This window comes from Cavia porcellus, unplaced genomic scaffold (genome assembly GCF_034190915.1).
Source record: "Cavia porcellus strain 051 isolate PalLab524CR breed Dunkin Hartley unplaced genomic scaffold, mCavPor4.1 scaffold_4, whole genome shotgun sequence".
NCBI classification, from domain to species: Eukaryota; Metazoa; Chordata; class Mammalia; order Rodentia; family Caviidae; genus Cavia; species Cavia porcellus.
The window spans coordinates 55155814-55174521 of NW_026947487.1; the positions used below are offsets into that span (position 1 = coordinate 55155814).

General features: G+C 52.5%; 1 protein-coding gene across 1 annotated transcript; it reads left to right on the plus strand.

The window, feature by feature from the left end:
* The first annotated feature begins 703 nt into the window (after window positions 1-703).
* On the plus strand, window positions 704-15727 carry F10 (coagulation factor X). The gene is made up of 8 exons (XM_003477501.3): window positions 704-859; window positions 2487-2644; window positions 8426-8450; window positions 9366-9479; window positions 12135-12266; window positions 12841-13079; window positions 14214-14331; window positions 15112-15727. The coding sequence occupies exons 1-8, from the start codon at window positions 790-792 to the stop codon at window positions 15699-15701; spliced, it is 1446 nt and encodes a 481-aa protein (XP_003477549.1). The 5' UTR covers window positions 704-789; the 3' UTR covers window positions 15702-15727.
* Window positions 15728-18708: the final 2981 nt, after the last annotated feature.

Below are 18708 nucleotides of genomic sequence, written 5' to 3' on the forward strand. Positions count from 1 at the left end.
CACACTCTGCACCCTTGGATGGTGGGCACACAGGCTCTACAGCATTGACAGACGTGATGGCTTCCTGTCTCAGACCTCCTCGCCCGCCACCCAGGGGTGCCCTGGGCAGAACCCAGCTGGGAGGTGTTCATGGAGCAGGGCCAGATGGAAATGAGACCACATGTGCTCGGAGGCGGTCACATCTGAATACAGGTCCATGCTTCCTGCCCAGCCCAAGTGTCCTGTGCCCTCCAACCTTCTCTTCCCCAGTGACCCACCCCTATATCACATAAACCGGATGTGAGGTCACTGTGTCACCTGCTCATCCATGATAGTACAGCTTCTGTCTCGAGTAACTAGAAGCCCAAGTGGCAAGTGGCACCTGGCCTGGACTCCCTGGGCCCCTGTCAGCCAGGGCTACTGGGGCTGTGACTTGTGCCAGCCCCAGGTCCCCACAAGGTTTCTGCTGGTGAAAACTGACAGAAGTGGTGCTTTCCCACAGCTGTCAGACTAAAGAGAGCCAGATTCGAAACATGTGATAGCTGCAGAGCAAGCCGGCAAATGCCGTTACTCTCGCGGATCGACACCCCCCCACACACACTGCAGGGCACAGCTTTTAATGGGGATGAGGTCAGCAGCAACTGCCCCCGCCATGTACTCTGCCACTATTCCCAGACCCCCACATGGACCTCGTGGCAGGCCAGGCTCCAATCAGGAGGCTGAGATAAGCAGGACAATGGCCACAGGGCCCTGGCGAGTGGACCTTGCCCCACACGCCAGCACTCAGGACAGAGCACTACCCTCACCAGCATGGAGGGTCCACTGCGCCTTGCCCTGCTCCTCAGTGCCCTGGCTGGCCTCCTGCTGCCCGAGGGGAGTGGTGAGTGCACTGCCTTCACACACAGAGACCAGGAGGGGCGAGGGTGGTAGAGGCCCTGGCCGGCTGTTGTCAGATGGCCCGGCTAGGCCTCCCCACCGGGGAACAGTGAGAATCAGTGCAGCTTCCATGGGGAAAGAATGGCTGGTGGACCCACGTCACAAGAAGCTAAAAAAAAGACAGAGGGACAGGAGGGTGAGACAGGGACTGAGCTAGGGGGAGACAGGTGACAACCAAGCAGCAGAGACAGAGGGCTCATCTGGCAGGGCTGGAGCCTGTGTGGTGCCCCAGGCCAGCTCGGCCAGGGCAGGGGCCACATGGCACAGGTCCAGACAGATGGGGTGTCCAGCTGCCCAGGCCTGGGACTGGACAGAGAGGTGTTTAGTGAACTGAGAACAGGCGCAGCTCAGGCTTAGTTCCACTGCAAGCTTCCCCCCTATGCACTGTGCATGGCTGGCAGGGTGCCTCAGCAGGCCTGTCCAATCACTATGCCTGCCCCCCAGTGCCACACAGACAGTTGTGTGACTGGGCATCACTACTACATCCGCACACAGGATACACAGTGAGCACTGAGTGTCAGGTCTCTGAGTCTGCCATCAGCTTTTGAAGCCACTGTGTCACCCGGGGCCTGTTTTATGCCCAGTGATTACTCCCGATTCTGCTCAAGCAGGAAGCGTGGCTTCCAATACAGCGGGCATGTATGACCAACTGAGGGGTGAAAAGGACTGCAGAGCTGCTAACAGTGCCCACAACTGAGTCCAGGCCTGAGCCTGAGGCCCAGCTGGCTGTCCAGGCATCACCTTAGTGGTAGGTAGAAAGGTCCTGGGGCATGAGAGTGCTGGGCACAGTCCCATTGGCAGGGGGGCCAGGCTGCCAGAGAGATGAGTGCAGGGGCAGCTGAGGGAGGAAATCCCAGAGGCCTGGCTTGGGGACGGAGACTGTGGGTCGCTGTCCAGAAGTGGGGGGGAGTTGTAGCTGGTGGGTGCCCCTTGGTGTCCACAGGCCTTACTCTCTTCCATGCAGTACTCGTCACTTGAGTCCCTGTCCCTAGACAGCAGAGGTGGGCTTGCAGGACACTGTACCTCCACCAGGCAGAAAGAGACTGAATAGGCTTTGGGTGCAGGCAGGAATTTGGGGGTGGTCAGGAAGAAAAGGGGAGGGCCTGGAGAGCTGCTGGGATCAGAGGAAGAGACATCCTGTCCTGAAATCAATGTGTGTTTTTTTGGAGGGGTGAGGCTGGTACCGGGAGTTAAACTCAGGACTTTAGGCTTTCAGGCAGGCACTGTGCCGCTGAGCTGTACACCAGTTGTATTTTTTGAATGACAGAGTGTAAAATCAAAATAGAAAAGTTTGTAGTTTTGCAGAAAACGTTCAATTTCTTGAAACAAGGCAATGTTGTTTGTCCTGGACACGATAGAAATTGCAGGTTTGTATCTGGTCCCGACCAAAGTCACCCCTGTTCCCCACTGGTGGGCAGCCGGAAGCCGGCAGGGGGCTCCGCATGGGTCTGGGCGCAGTGGCCAGGCGCAGGGTGCGGCCTCGGCACCCTGGGGTGCAGACCTCCAGGGAGGCATGGCCCTGTGAACTGGAGACCCAGAGGCCCACCCCGGCGCGCCCATCCCGCCCCCAGTGTTCACGGGCCGTGAGCTTGCGCACAGAGTCCTGAGGAGCCGCAGGGCCAACTCTGTCTTCGAGGAGCTGAAGAAGGGGAACCTGGAGCGGGAGTGCTTGGAGGAGGTCTGCTCTTACGAGGAGGCCCGCGAGGTCTTCGAGGACGACAGGAAGACGGTGAGCAGGTGGCACGGGGTGGGCTCTGCAGGGAACAACCTGTCCCGGAGCCACGCAGCTCAATCCATCGCCTGAGGCCGCGTGATGCCTTGTACAGGTTCAGGACTGGGTCTGCGCTCCCAGGGGACCTGGGTACGGGGCGGGAGATTTCCCAGCAGCCACCGGTGCGACCGCGGCTGGAGCATAGTGCGCAGGCCCATGTCAGACTCCAGGCCACATGGTCAGCACTGCGCCTGCGCAGCACCAGCCCAGCGCAATTTACCCACCTGGAAATTCGAGGAAACGCGGTTCGCCTAGAAACTGGATGGAAGTCACAGGTACCAGGCTGAAGGGAAGAGGGCGGTGGGGTGGAGCCCAATCTAACAAATTTTAGTTAAAGATAAGAAAGTCTTCAAACCAGGCCTCAGGAAATACATCTAATCCAGGAGTGGATGCTGCGCCAGCTACACTACTGCATCTTGGTGGAACCTGCCGCGATCTGCAGTCCCTGCGTGAGTCCTCCACCACACAGCTTCTGTGGACAGACACGAAGCTCACACGCTTCATCCACGAACGCAGGCACCCAAACAGGATTACCCAGTAGGTCCTTCTTTGGGTGGCCTTTATGGATTGGGGTCAAATTCCGAGTTATTGCCAGTGAAAGGAACTGTTGCAAGGATTTATGCCTGTCAAATAACAAGCTGCAACAGAAAACCATAATTGGATTCAAGAGAATCCTGAATTTCAGTCTCACAGATGCTAAAACTCAGTGTCATGGAAGATACTTGGACTTGATCCTGAATGATGTTCTGAGGAAAATGTTATGTACACTAAGATCGTCACATGCCTAGAAAGTTTCTGGGATGAGTACAGATTTCTGGACACCAAAATGCGGAGCTTCATTGCCAGGGATAGCTGAGGCCAAGCCTTTCATTGCCTCTCATGGTGAGCTGGGCATGTTGTTAGATAGGAGAAGTGTCCAGAGCTCTGCCATAGGGTGCTGGTGGTCACTGACATTGACTGAGTTTAGGAAACTGGATTGCAGTTCCGGAATAAGACAATTGATTTGATGCCACTGACTCACTGCTCATGAGTTCTACTTGGTCATGCAGACTATTATGATAGAAGTCACAAAAGACACTGTGTCAGAGATGATGAAATATTTCACAGATGATGGCTTAGCTACTTCACTTGCTCCTGAGGCAAAATCCATAACACCCACAGCTGAAGGAGGAGAGGTTTATTTGGCTCACAGTTTGTAAAGGTTTCTTTCAGTCCATAGCTGGCTGGTTCCAGGGCAAGATAGCAGAAGAGAAATAGTTCATAGTGGGCAGAAAGTAGCAAAATAAGCAAGGACCTTTAGCAACATATTTCTGCCTTTTTACCCAGACTGCTCAGGGCAGGTGGTGCTCACAACCTTAATCCTAGTGCATTGCACACTCAACATCTAGCCCCCCCCCATGATGCATGAGGCTTTGGAAACATGGAGGGGGGTATCTACACATAAGCTGTAACAGATGGTCACAGGTCACGTGCCCTCCAGAAGGCAATCTTGTTGAGATCAGCTTCTTCCCACATTTGTGCAGAATCAGCATGGTGGAAGAGTCCCAGAAAGCACCAGGGGTAAAGCTGCCCCCAATCCAACCTTTTAGGAACTAGAAAAAAACAAATTATTGATGATATCTGACATCACAAAGGAAGCAGACTGTGTCTAACTGGAGCAGTGGCAGGATTCTGAATAAGCCAAAATGAGGTCAGATGAAAACTTCAGTGTCCCCAGGCCACGGGCTGACAGTGGTACAGGTGCTGGTCTGTGCTGGTCTTTTAGGAACCAGGCTGCTCAGCAGGCAAGCGAAAGGGGCAAGCAAAGTTTGATTTATATTTACAGCTTCTCCCAATCCCTGGCTTACAGCCTGAGCTATACCTAGAGTCTCAAGACTGCAAACCTTACTGTGGACTACGCATGTGCGGGGTCTGGATTGCTCACTCTTTATGAGAATCTAATGTGATAACAATGGGAATACACTGCACAGTGTAGTAACAAAGTTGTCAATAAAAATAATGAGTCACCCTGAAGCCACCCTTCTTCCCACCCCCATCTGTGGAGAAATTGTCTTCTAGGAAAATGTCATATGACTCAGGTAGCTTTGCATTTCAGTAAAAGATTATGGTCTCCTGTAGGTATTATTATCCATTTGACTGCCACAGTTCATTCCAGCCACCAGAAGAGAGAAAAAGAGTCAAGACAGACAATGTCTGGTGTCATAAATTGCACCTTAAGAAATTCAAAAGAGGGGCTGGGGGTTTAGCTCAGCAGCATAAGCGCCTGCCTTGCAAGCAGGCAGTCGTGAGTTTGATCCCCGGTACCGATAAAAAGAAAAAAGACAAAAAAAAAAAAAAAAAAAAAGAAATTCAAAAGATTGGACCCATATAAAAATGTCCTTCAACCATAATGGAATTAAGCTGAAAATCTCTGAGTACTTGATAATTAATGCACTTATAAATAATCCAGAGGTCAAGTAGGAGTTTCCAAGTGAAAGAAGAAAATATATTAGCTGACCAGAAAAGAACATACAACAGTCAGGCGTGGTGTAGCACACCTGTAACCCCAGCAGCAGAGAAAGTAAAGCAGGGAGATTCTGAGTTTGACACAGCTGTGCTACATGATGAGTTTGTGTCCCCTGCAGCGTTCACTGTTTCAGAACACAGACAAAGAATATGCAACTTGTGAGATCTGTGGTGTACTTTTCAAAAGCAATGCCTGGAAATAAATTAATAGTATTAAATTCTAGCACTGAAAAACAAAAATCTGAAACTGATTGCCTAAGCGTCTGTTTTTAAAAAACGAAAAGAACAAAATATACTTGAAACGATGGAAAGAATTTTCAAAGCAAAAATCAAAGAAATTTAATATATATAATAGATGAGATCAACCAAATGGGTAACACTCTAATAGACTGCACACAATTTATACCGTGAATGGAATGAGGTACTACTACTTGAAGAACTTAAAGTATTAATAAGAAAATAACTATGAAAATGCATACATCTGGATGAAGTTTGAGCATCACAACCAACCAAAATTCCTTCAAAGAAAATTAAACAATGAAGCACATGCAAAATCTATATTGTAAATTGTACAAAGCTGTAGTGAAAGAATTTAAACAAGACCTAAACCAATGGAGATGCAGTGTTTTGGGTTAGAAGACCCAACATAGGAGAATATTAGTCCTCCCCAATTTGATCATGCATTTGACACAGTGTCAACCAAACTTCCACCAGAGAGAAGCACATAGATTCTAAAAGTCACGTAGAAGAACAAAGGAATGAGAGTGTGGAAGGTCCTGAGAAGAGACGAAGCTGGAGGAGCTATGCTGCCTGCACTGAGGCTCACAAAGCTCACTTAATCCAGGGATGTTGATAGGTAGGACTGGAGAGAGTGCAGCAGAAAATAAGTCCAGGAAGCATTCCCTCACACACATGGTTGGTGATTTGTGGCAAAGTTACAAAAAACTACTCAATGGGGAAAAATGTCTTTTTCAACACAAGGCTTTGGTTTGAGTACATTTGTGCTGCTGTGTTGAAACACCTTACACTGGGCACTCTGCAAGCAGCACAAATTCATGGCTCACAGGCGTGGAGGACGAGAAGCCCAAACTGAGGCACTGTCAGGATGTGTGGCCAGTGAGGGTCCCGACCCTGCTTCCAAGATGGCTTCTTGCTGCAGTATACTGATGTGGCAGCAGGAGGAAGGACCAAAGGACCAAATGTGTGTAGCCCCATTAAGAAGGGATTAATATGCCAAGTGTAGTGGTGCACACCTGTAATCCCAGCACTTGGAAGGCCGAGGCAGGAGGATAACGACAGGTTTAAGGTCAGCTTGGGATACATAGTGAGTTCAAAGCCAGCCTGAACCACAGAGCAAGACCCTATCTCAAGAAAAGCAAAGAAAAAGGGTGTAATCCCACTGATGAGGGCAAGGCCTGAACTATCTGGTCACCCCCACTGGGCCCACCTCTTTTTTTGCCACACTGGTGGCTACTTTCGGGGTAATGCACCTGGTAGGGGAGCACAAGACCATGCGCTGTGGGAGCAGTGGTGCAATGTGACCCTATGCAAAACTAACACAAAGGGAGTCACTGGCTAAAGGTGAAAGACATCACTGTGACTTTTAGGAGAAAATACAGCAGAAGGTGCATGACATGGAATTAGGCAAAAATTCTTAAATATGACATCAAAAGAATGACTCAAAAAATTTAAAAATGGTAAGCTGGACTTCTGTCAAAACTAAAACTTTTACTTTGTGAAAAAAATAGTTAAGAGAATGAAGATACAGGCAACAGACTAAGAAAGTATATGAAGCTCCTGTAGCCAGTAAGGCACTGTATTCAGAACACAGAGAGTGCCTGGAACTCAAAAGAAGAAGATAAATACCTGATTAAATTCAGGGAACAAACGATTGAACAGCCAACTTGTCCACGAGAAAACGCAGATGGCAAATGAGGCTATGAGAAGGCAACACCATGAGCTGTTAAAGAAATGTGAATTAAAACCACAGTGAGGTCAGGCATGCTGGTGTGCACCTGACGTCCTCGGACTCGGGAGGCTGAGGCAGTAGCAGTGCCATGAGTTCAGGGCCAGCTTGCGCTAGAGTGAGTTCAAGGCCAGCATGAACTACACAGTGAGACCCTGTCCCAAAAACAAAAAGTACAATGGAAGCCACTAGACCTCTATGCACTGAAAAAAATACAGCAGCAAGTGCTGGTTAGGATGCTGAGCACCCAGCAGTCGCTGGTGACAAACCACCCTTGGAGGGCAGGGCCTCAGGGATTGACAGGCGGTTGAGAGTCTAGGGGGACCTTGGAAGGGGCACTCTTCTGTGTCCTGAAGGGTGTGGGAGTCAGCATCATAACCAAAAATTGATTTCACTGTGTGATGTTTTTAAACTAAGTCTTAAAGACACTGCATTGCCAGGCATGGTGGCTCACTCCTGCAATCGCAGCACTTGGGAGGCTGAGGCAGGAGGATCATTGTGAGTTCAAGACCAGCCTGGGCTACAAAGTGAGTTCAAGGCCAGCCTGAACTGCAGAGACCCTGTCTCAAAAAGACAAAAAAAAAAAAAAAAGACTGCATTTACTTCTAGGGCCACCTGTCATTTAAAATAACAGGGACTTACTCGTCAGGGAGTTGGAGACCACCCTTGAGGGGCCCAGGGCACCCTGAGCACTCTGTGGTGCTCCGGGCTTCCGCTGGCACGCAGCCCGGGCCTCCTCCTGGGACATGCACGTTGACTTAGGGCCCGTGGGCTCCAGGGGACCCTTAACCTCAGCCTCATCTGCCCGACCCTGCTTCTCCCTGGGGCCGTGTTCTGAGCCTCTTTGCCCTGAACCAGGCGGTGGGCACCCGGAAGCAGCGACACAGACATGGAGCTAAGACAGCTCTGCACTTCTTCTGACGTCACACAAGCTCCCAGTTGGCATCGCTAAAACTGACACAAGGACCACTGACGCGTGGGACCCGGTGGCCTTTAGCCTGGGAAGGGTAGCTGGGAGCCGCTCACCGATAGTCAGGGGAGAGCACACTGTCACTGTTTCTGTGTAATCTGTCTCAGTGAGTCGCTTGAAAACTCAGGCTCTGGATTTGGGGTTCGAGAAGACGAAGCCCTGTGTGGAGGACCCAGACAGCGCTCCCCCAGCCAGAGCAGTCCTTGGGCGCTGTGTTCCCCTGGTCAGGCCTGCCGGGTGATAAATGCTGTTGGTATCTGTTTTCTCTAATGTGCTTAAAATATCTTTTTTCTTTTAGATTGAATTCTGGAACAAATATAAAGGTAAGATGTTTTCTTTTTTAAGTGGAATGAGCTCATTAGGATATTTAAACTAGGAAAGACGTTAAATTTTTAAAATACTTCCTGAATTTCCTTCCCACTCCTATTTAATCTAAGTGCGTTTAAGACTTTCTCCCTGTGCATTTCTATAGCAGTTGTTTAAAACTGTTTTTGTAGTAGTGTTATATTAATTCTGGTTTTTGTCCTTAATCAAATATAGATTTTTTTTTTGAGATTGAATCTTACTGTATCATTCAGGCTGGCCTCACACAGCGGAGCTCAAGCAGTCCTCCTGCCTCAGCCTCCTGTGCCACCCTGCCTAATTCAAATATAAATTTAACTCTGTTCACTCTCATTTGAGGATACCAAATTTTGTGATAATTTTTAAAATGTAAGTGTATCAAGTAGAAGAAAAAAACAAATAAATGGAGAGTGAAGGATTGGAGTCCTAACAAGGGGACTACCCTGATTAATTCTTATGGCGTCTGAGACAGTGTTCCTCTGACTACCTGGTAATGGTATTTAAGCTTCTTGGAGTGAGTCAAAGTGATGTGTGTCCACCAAGAACGAGATGCCCACATCAGTGCTGGATGGAGTCTCTGGGTTCCCATCCCATCCTATGTCCTTGGAGAGAGGATCCTAACCTCTCTAGGCCACACCCAGCCTGAAACAAGTGTCACACTCCCACGTCACCCTCCTTCCAGGTGGCCACAAGGCCAGCAGCCTAGAGCTCCTTGCTCCTGGCCATACACAGTGTGGGGCATGAGAAGGGCCCACTGGACCCCAGTTAGGCTGGAGACAGGGAGGTTCAGATAGGAGGGGTTGTCCTGGAGGAGCAGGGTGGAAGGCCACAGCCACTAGGGCAGTGACTGCGAGGAGGAAGGCACCAGCAGACTCAGTCTCCAATCCTGTTGGCAGATGGGGACCAGTGCGAGAACAGCCCTTGCCAGAACCAGGGCACCTGCAGGGATGGCATTGGGGATTACCTATGCATCTGCACAGAAGGCTACGAAGGCAAAAACTGTGAGCTCTGTAAGTCCCTCTGCATGGCATCTGGAGAGAGGGTGGGGAAGGAGGACCTAGGGAGATGATCCCGAGCCATATCTGACTCCCCAAGTCTGCACTCCGTTACACTGTGAGTGACACACCTGGAGACCCCAGCAATGTTCACTCCATGGTGTCCTGAGACCATTTAAGTGGAGCACAGAGCTCTTCTGCTGCTTAGGGGCAGGGTCAGAAACCCCCAAAGCTGGGAGCCATCACCATGGGAACAAGACCACCTCTGTCTCTGGGGTCCAGGGCTCTGCTGTGTAGCTGTGTTCCTGGTGACCTAGTACAATGGGTCTAAATCATCTCCTTTAATTTACACTTGCAGGTACTAATGCCAGTAAAGAATATGCAGGGTTGGCCTTAGTTCTACAGAGGAAATTCACTAAGCTGTCTCTAATATGCTGCATCTCTAAATTAAAAATGAAGTCACCATTTGATCAGTTTTCCCTAAAGAGAAAGATTTGCATCTCGCTTATGCCACTTCACTCAGCATCTGTGGAGTGTGTGCCTCGGTAGGGCTTAACATGCTTCTGCATGGGGCATGGATGCCTTAACCCTGCTGTAGAGCAGACTCAGGTACCACAGTGAACATTTTCCAAAATTCTGTTCCAGTGGGTCTCTGCATCATGGTTTTTTTTTTTCATCCAACCTCATAAGGCACTGTGAATCCAATTCCATGAAACAAATTCTCTAGGCTGCCACCATTCTGGAATGTGATGCTCTGTGGTTTGTTGTTGTTGTTGTTGTTGTTGTTTTGTTTTTTTGTGTTTTTTTGTCAAAGCAAAGTCTTTCACTTTTGTAATTTTGAATCTGCAACAGGTGGAGTCTTGCTGCTTCTTGTGATGCCCTCAGGCCCTCTTTTATATTCTCTTGTTTCTTCTTAGCAATCAGGATCTCCTCTGCTATATCTTTGTAGTCCACAGCTTCAATAGAGCTTCCTTTCTGGCCAAATTCACAATGTTTTAAATCATCCTGTCTTTATTTTCAACATAAATCTGGCTAAAAGCCCCCAACAATAGCCATGCCACAGTCTCAACATTTGACTGCCTTGAAATTTCTTTTGCAAGATTAATTAGTCCACCACCCTTAATCTCAGTCTCAGGCAAAGTCTCTGGACACAAGCAAAATGCAGACAAACTTTCTGGCAAGCCATAACACACATCATCTGCATTCCAACAGAGAGGGTAGTCCTTCTTCCCAGCAGAAACCTTCTGAGCTGGGACTTTGCTGGCAGGATTTCTATCAGTCTTTTGGTCTTCTGAGATCTGGCCAGAATCTCCCTCTCAGAGCAGCCTAAGGCATCCCAGCTCTGCAGGGACCTGCAGGGATGGCCTTCTTTCAGCTGGCATCTCCACCTTCCACACTCTTCCCACAAGCCATTCCCAAAGGCTCCTGAACCGCACGGTCAGGTACAATCACAGCAACGACCCCACTTCTCTGGTACCAAATTATGTCTTAGTTACTTTTCTCTCATTGCTGAGACAAAATACTGACACTCAAAGTTAAAGGAGAAAAAGTTTATTTGGCTCACAGTTTGTGGAGATTTCTGTTCTGATTGGCTGGCTCCGAGGCAGGATGGCACATGGCAGAGGGGCATTAGTTCATGGTGGCAGAAGACAGCAAAAGTGAGGTGAGCAGGAGGGACTAGGACCTCTTTCTGTCCCTTATATGGTATTCAGTCTACTGGGATTAGGGCAGTGCCAATCCAATCAGTGGACCGATCCAGCTGTCACCCGCCCTTAATTCTAACACTGCACTATGAATCAATCACAAGCTCTAGATTCAGCTACCTCTGAAAAAGCCCTATGACCAGATGAAGTTTAGACAGTCCCAACACCACAGCCACCAGCTGGCATGTCCATAGCAGGGTCGTGGCTGACTCCGTGGCACCTGGTGCACCATCTGGGCTATGGCAGGTTGTGTTAATCACCATCTTTGGTGCTGAGACCAAATATCCTACACCCCAAACTTCAAGGAGGAAAGGGTTATTTTGGCTCATGTCTTAGAAGTCTTAGTTCTTGCGTGGTCCACTGGTCAAATTCCCAGTGACCTGGCTCCGAGCAGGGATCTCTCCTCAGGAGCCGGCAGTAACCAAACACATGATCCAAACCTGAGGCTTTGGGGCCGCCTTGCAGCTAAGCCGTCAGATGGGCACTGCAGTTATCTGGTGGTTGGCGGTCGAGTGAAAGGAAGCCACTGAACAGGCAGCCACTGAACAGCAGGTATAGCCCTTAGCAACAGGGCACAGAGGCCACCCTCAGGCCGCTTGGACCTGCCAGCCAAAGAGTGACTGTGACCTGGAGGGGACGGTGTCTTCTGTGAGAGTGGAACAAGCAGCACTGGGGGCTGGCATCCATGGAGGGACCAGGCCACCAGGCTCCATCTTCATGGCAGTCACCAAGGACCTGCTGGCCTCAGAAGTGGGGGCTCCAAGGCCACCACCAGCCTGTGCCAGCCCTCAGTCCCCGAGAGCCTGCTGCTGCCCACACACCAGCTGCCCGAGGGGTATCACCCTGGGGTCTGCTCAGGCTCCTTAAGGGCCAGCACAGAGCCCTGTCATATGGCCCAAGCTAGGGTCTTGTCTTGTCTTGTCTGTGCTGTCTCTGGCGTGCACTGCAGCACCTGTTTTTTCCACAGTCACCAGGAAGCTCTGTAGCCTAGACAATGGCGACTGCGAGCAGTTCTGCCAGGAGGTGCAGAATTCGGTGGTGTGCTCCTGCGCCAAGGGCTACACCATAGGCAACGACGGCAAGTCCTGCATCTCCACAGGTAGGAGGTGGCAGGTAGCGCTTGGCACTGTGCAAGCGTAAAGACCTTGGGTTAGGAGATAGACCGAATCCACCGGCAGATTTGTTTCCTCATCTGCGAGATGGGTGAACAGTTCCACCAAGCTCCTGGGTGGATGTGGCACTGCCTAGGCCTGGCCACTGGTTTCCTGACCACCTGCTTGCAGCGACACTGGCACTGACCTCTAAGGACAAGACTGAGGCCTGGCAGCTGGAACAGTCAGTCAGATGAGGCAGGTGGGGCAAGGTCAACTGCTATGGGGAGAGGGACCCTGGGCAGACAGCAGCCCAGGACCCTGGGGTCCACTCCCACTCTCCTCTACCCATGTGCAGAGCCAGCTGAGTGGCACAGCAGCCTGAGTACATCATGTCTCTTTGCTCTCCAACCATCCACGCAGGGCCAGGGAAACGTCCCAAGCCCGCAGGGCCAGGGGAACTGTCCCAAGCCCGAGAGGACAGCGCCACTCCAGCGTCCTCCATCAGGCCCAGCCCAGCCCTGCCCTCCCAGAAGCCAGGCATGAGCACAGTGCCTCACCTGGGCCACCTTGTTCTTGCAGAGATGTTCCCCTGTGGGAAGGTCACTGGGGGACGGATGCGCAACGAGAGGTCGGCGGCGCAGGTCACCGACAGCAGCGAGACAAAAACTGACAGCACCACGCTAGCACAGGAGGACCTGAGCCCCACCAAGGACTCACTCAGCCTCTACCCCAACAACACAGACGTGGGAATGGCAGACAATGATGGCGGCCGCATTGTGGGCGGCCAGGACTGCAAAGAAGGGGAGTGCCCCTGGCAGGTGACTGAGTGGGGCCATGCTGGCTGCATGGGGGGGGCCCCTAGAATGGGCACGGGGGAGAGGCAGCCCAACCTGCTGGAAGTCAGCATCCCAGGCAGCATAAGTCCAAACTGGGACTGAGCCCCTGTATCCTGCTGCAGCCTCGGGAGCCCCAAGCTCTGTACCCTGGCCAGTCAGAACAGCTCACCACGGTCCTCTGTGCCTGGACGACACAGGGGACAGAGGCATACCCCAGCTCCCCAGAAGGAGAGGTGGGGCCCTGGTGCAGCCCTGGCCCCAGCAGATGCTTCTGGGCAGGAGTGAAGAGGGAAGGCTCACTGTCCTTGATTTATTTCTGACTTGGTCATTTTTTAAAACCTAAATATCTAAATCCTAGAGGCAGAAAATACATTAGAGAAAAGCACATCTGTTTATGTTTGAAATGTTTTTAAGACTCACTGATTCCTGATTTGGGTAAGGGCTGCCACATTTAGAAAACAAACGCATGAGACTTCTAGCTACATCTGAATTTCACATGAATCAAGAGGATCTTTAGGGGCTGGAGATTTAGCTCAGCGGCATAAGTACCTGCCTTGCAAGCAGGCAGTCGTGAGTTCGATCCCTGGTACCAATAAAAATGAAAAAGACAAAAAAAAAAAAAAAAAAAAGAAGATCTTTAATAAGCCCGTCTCAGATACCATGTGGACATATCTGTGCTGAGAGAGGCTCACTGTTAACACTGTTTGCTTTAGCCAGGTGCCCAGTTTCTGTTTGGCAACTCTCACTGGGGTCTGACACCTGGTCACTAGTAGCCAGGGTTCCTTGTCCAGGGACAAAGCTCTTCCCACTCTGTAGTTGCTCTCTAGGCCACGCTGAGAAGAACTTGCTGTGTTAGTTGGGTGTCGGGTGTGCTGGGTGCAAAACCACAGATCTTAAGCCTTCTCCGTTTGGGTACCTGGCTGTGACAGGTGCCAGTAGGCACCAGCAAGCCCCTGGACAGACAGGAGGGCCCACAAGGGAGGGAACCTGTATGGCCACCAGAGCAGGGCTGGGCTCTGGAGGCAGAGAGGCTGGGGCTCGAGAATCCGGCTCAGAGCAGGGCAGGCCGATGGCAGGATGCAGGTCCTCCTCGGTTGGTGACACAGTTTCCTGCAGGCTCTGCTTGTCAACGAGGACAACAAGGGGTTCTGCGGGGGCACCATCCTGAATGAGCACTACATCCTCACCGCGGCTCACTGTTTGCACGAAGCCAAGCGGTTCACAGTGAGGGTGGGTAAGTGATACCTGCGCCTGGGGCCTGGGTGCCCGACCACGGCCGCTCCTGGCCTGGACCGTGGGATGATGGATCTGTGGGGACGCACACTGAAGGGCAGGGGGAGGTGGGAAGCTGCAGACTCCACAGAGTGCTCCAGCCTTACCCGCTGAGGCCTGCCTGGAGGCTTTGGGCTCCATGGCCCGCTGGACACTCCAGGTGCCTCCACCCACCCTGTGTCTCTCTAGCAGACCCTGGAGCTGTCCAGTGAAAACCCAGTGCCAGTTACTGATTTGATTTAACCTTCCCGGCTTTCTCAGGTTCTCTAGCACACGTTTAATATGGTAGAGAGGAGATGTTAGTTTAATACTGTGTCTCACTTAACCCTCTACATCCAAACTGCCAGCAGCACAATGTGTAATTAAGTCCAGCCATGAGGAGGACATCGGCGTTCTCCTTTCCAGTCTGATGTCCAGATGCACTGGGTTCTGGCTCAGGTCCCGGAGGCTTGGTGTAGCCCAGTGGAGACCTGCATGGCCCAGCTCAATGCAGGCTCCGTGTCTGCCAAGAGCAGGAGTGAGCAGCCTGCATCCTTCACAAGCAGGCCGTATCACTAGAGGAGGCTGGAGGCTGCAGTTTTGCTTCTTCCCATTATGCTTTTAAGGCTTCAAACATGACCACATACTATTGTTTAAGAAAATAAATAAATTAAATAAATAAATAAATAGATAAGTTGCCTAAGAGTATCCACCGCATGGACACTTGGTCCAGCACCGACTTCATGGGTTCTGCCCCTTGCAGGTGAGCGGAACCTGGAGAAGGAGGAGGGCAATGAAATGATGCATGAGGTGGAGACGGTCATAAAACACAGCAAGTTCAACACACACACCTACGACTGCGACATCGCGGTCCTCAGGCTGAAGACGCCCATCACCTTCCGAAGGAACGTGGCCCCCGCCTGCCTGCCGCAGAAGGACTGGGCCGAGGCCACGCTGATGACGCAGAAGACAGGCATTGTGAGTGGCTTCGGGCGCACGCACGAGAAGGGCCGTCAATCCAGCACCCTCAAGATGCTGACGGTGCCCTACGTGGACCGCAACACCTGCAAGCTGTCCACCGGGTTCACCATCACACAGAACATGTTCTGTGCCGGCTACAATGACAAGCTGGAGGACACCTGCCAGGGGGACAGCGGTGGCCCCCACGTCACCCGTTTCCAGGATACTTACTATGTGACCGGCATTGTCAGCTGGGGAGAAGGGTGCGCCAGGAAAGGGAAGTTCGGGATCTACACCAAGGTCACTAACTTCCTCAAGTGGATCGAGAAGTCCATGCGGGCCAAGGTGCCACCTAGGCCGGAGACCCCAGTGCCGGCCACGCCTGCCCATTAAAGGAGTCTGCTCTGGGCACCCAGGAAGCCGTGTCTGGTTCTGTGTGACCCATACCCTGGGCAGGACCGCTCCCAGAGTGGCCACCCACTGTGGTACGGATATCGCTCCCTCCCTGGCCGGCCCTTTATGCCTAGCACCTGTCTGGGAATCCTCACAGGGCTGTGACGCCTCTGCTGTGGCTGGGACGGAGCCATCCCCACACCAGGCTGATTCTGTTCTTCAGGGACCTGGCAGTCTTTCACAGCCAGCCAAGCCTGACTGGACCACGGCCTTCTCCTAGGACAGGGGTAGGGTAGCAGTTCCAGGAGGTGCTCTGGGGCTCAGTGCCCCCAGATTGGCTTCATGGCAACTTGCTTAGCCCCTGCCCTTTAGCAGGCGTCTTCCCCTGAACGGGGACCTGGGCCAGCAGCCTGGGCTCTCACTCTGGCTTCAGCTGAGCCCCGTAAGGGTCTCTGCACATCCTGGTCCGACCTTCGTCCAGGCACTGCATTTTGGTCTGGGAATGGGTCCCTGCTGGAAATTTCTGGAACCTCCTAGTACCTTATCAGGCCCCTGGAGCAGGGTGCTGGTGATGGCGTGGGAGGGCTCCTCACATAGCCCTACACACACTGTGGACTAAGCAGTGTCCTAGGCCCCGAGCTCAGTGGTGGGGAAAGCCTGTGTGCTGTGGCAGACAGAACCAGGCATGCAGAGGGACCTGCCTGGCAACTCCCCGAGTCCCAGCACAGTTTGCATCTTGCTTAACTTCACTAAGCAAAGTTTAAAAGTTCTAGTGCAAAACTTCCAAACAGCCTAGTGCCACAGTCTTGGGTAAACAGAGATTTTGCAAGGTTGGGAGAAATCTGTATGGACTGTTCTCCACTTCCTGGAACCAGGTCTGAGGGACCTCTGCCATGCACACAGCCCTCCTGGAGGGACGTGCAGCCTCTGAGGACACCGTCCAGGCTGCAGTGACATGTGCTCTACCCAGGTGCAAACCAGGCAGGATCCTGAGGAACAGAGGTCATGTGGGTCCAGATAGGATTCTGGGCAGAGCTGCAAGTCAGTACTTTGTCTATCACCCTCTGTACCCTGTGTAAGCCCCGTCACGGGACAGACTCATGAACACGTGCATCTTGGGCTTAGGAAGGCAGAGGGCCCTGTGGGGACAGGACATGGGACCTTCATGGCCTGAAGGGCACAGACAGCATCTGCTGTGGCCCACCCAGAAGAGGGTCATGGACAGGCAGGACATGGAGACACAGGGCTGTCACCCGCTCTGCAAGTTTGGGGCTTGGAGTGGCAACCTCTGGGCTATCAACTCCTGTGTGACTGTGGTGATGTCCTGCCTCTTCCGGAGAGCCGAAGACTTCCTTTGTCAGGAAAACAGCACGCTGACCCTGCTTCACGGCCCTATGCCTGGGAGTTCCACCAGAGCTGCCCAGGGTCAGGGCTGGAATCATGGGAACAGTGACAGCAGTGAAAGCCCTGGGCAGAGGATGGTGGGTGGAGGGCAGGCCCGGTTCTTTCAGCTGAGCTTCTGGGCGAGCTGGAGACACTACAGCCAAAGTCCGTTTCTCCTGTTGCTGCCCCAGCTCCTTGTAGCTACAGCCAGACCCTTGAGGGAGAAGCCAGGGTCGCTGTGGCTGTGTGGGCACGGAGCCCCACGTGCCCAGCCTGCAGGTGGAGATTGAGAGAACAGCCCTGGGCCCAGGGCGCTTCCCTCTCAGGGTGGAAACCCAGGCTGCAGGGGAGAAGGTGACAGTGAGGCTTTCTGCAGCAGCCCTGCGGGGCAGCACTTCGGTCTTCATGGCCCCGTGGCTCTCAGAGCAGCCCCACCTGAGTTCTCCCTGCACTGAGAACCAGTGATGAAGACACACGCCCAAGGGACACAGAGCTGGGCCACGAAAGGAGACATTGGATGGGACACACCCCAGGGACCAGAACTAGGGGACCTTCCCAATGCCACACACTGGGACTACTCACATCAGGAGGGGTTGCACTGGACCCAGCTTTTAGCCTGACCTTATCTTGGAGGCATCAGGTAATGCAGATGGAGGGTGACCTGAGGCCCCCAAAAGTGTCCACATCCAGCCTATCAGAACAGCCAACAATACAGTATCAGATGACACTGTGGGTGCCCACCAGGCACACACACAGGATGGGTCTACACATGGGGCCAGGGTACAGGAGCAGGGAGAGACAGTGCACACTGTGAGCTACGCAGTGCAGACTGTACAGACCACACATTGGGGAGGTCCAGATGGGCAGCGCTCAGAGGATGCCATTCAGTGCCATACACTCTTGAGGGCTCGGAGTCACACTGGGTGCACAGAAGGTCCTTGCTGCAGGTGTGCGGGCCTGACAGGAGGAGGGGGAGGTCCCACTGGGCAGGGTGGACACCGAAGGACCCAGAAGACCAAGAGGACTTGGGCAAGAGCTATCCCTAAGGAGGGGCTGGGCAGCAGAGCCGCAGGCAGGCAGCAGGCCACTGTGGCCAGGGTGTGGTGGGAGGGAGGACTTTCTGACCTAGGACTTCCCCATGGCAGGGTCTCCCACAGCCAGCACAGCCCTGGCCTTGAAGCCCTCTAGATCCCAACATCTACACAGGCCTGGCACAGGCCAAGGGCACAAAGTTGTTCTGGGAGTCCAAGGAGGAAGAGGGGCAGGGGCCAAGCACCCCCTTTGTATGGGCTGGGTGAACCCCAGCTGTGGCAGAAGGGTCAGGAGGAGCCAGTCCTGGCCTCAGGCTACCACACTGGACTTTGTGGCTGTCTCTAAAACAAGAGTTTCGGTGATACTGCCAAGCCCAGGACAGGGTCATTACCAACCCAGGCCCCAGTTCTCCGAGACAGACAAACAGAAACCCAGCCTGTGTGCACACGGAGAACCAGAGGGTGGACTCTGGAAAGATCCCAGCTGGGTCTGCGCTCGGGGACCCTCTTGTTACATGTATCTCACCACAGCGAAAAATACTTTATTCAAAACACCAGTGATCGCAGAACACAAACACAACAAAACAGAACCA

Excerpts from the sequence above, each read along its gene's own strand:
- F10 (XM_003477501.3), top strand. The coding sequence starts at position 790 with ATGGAGGGTCCACTGCGCCTTGCCCTGCTCCTCAGTGCCCTGGCTGGC. Across the intron at positions 12,267-12,840 it reads CAAGTCCTGCATCTCCACAG|AGATGTTCCCCTGTGGGAAG; the intron begins GTAGGAGGTGGC and ends TTGTTCTTGCAG. Across the intron at positions 14,332-15,111 it reads GCGGTTCACAGTGAGGGTGG|GTGAGCGGAACCTGGAGAAG; the intron begins GTAAGTGATACC and ends TGCCCCTTGCAG.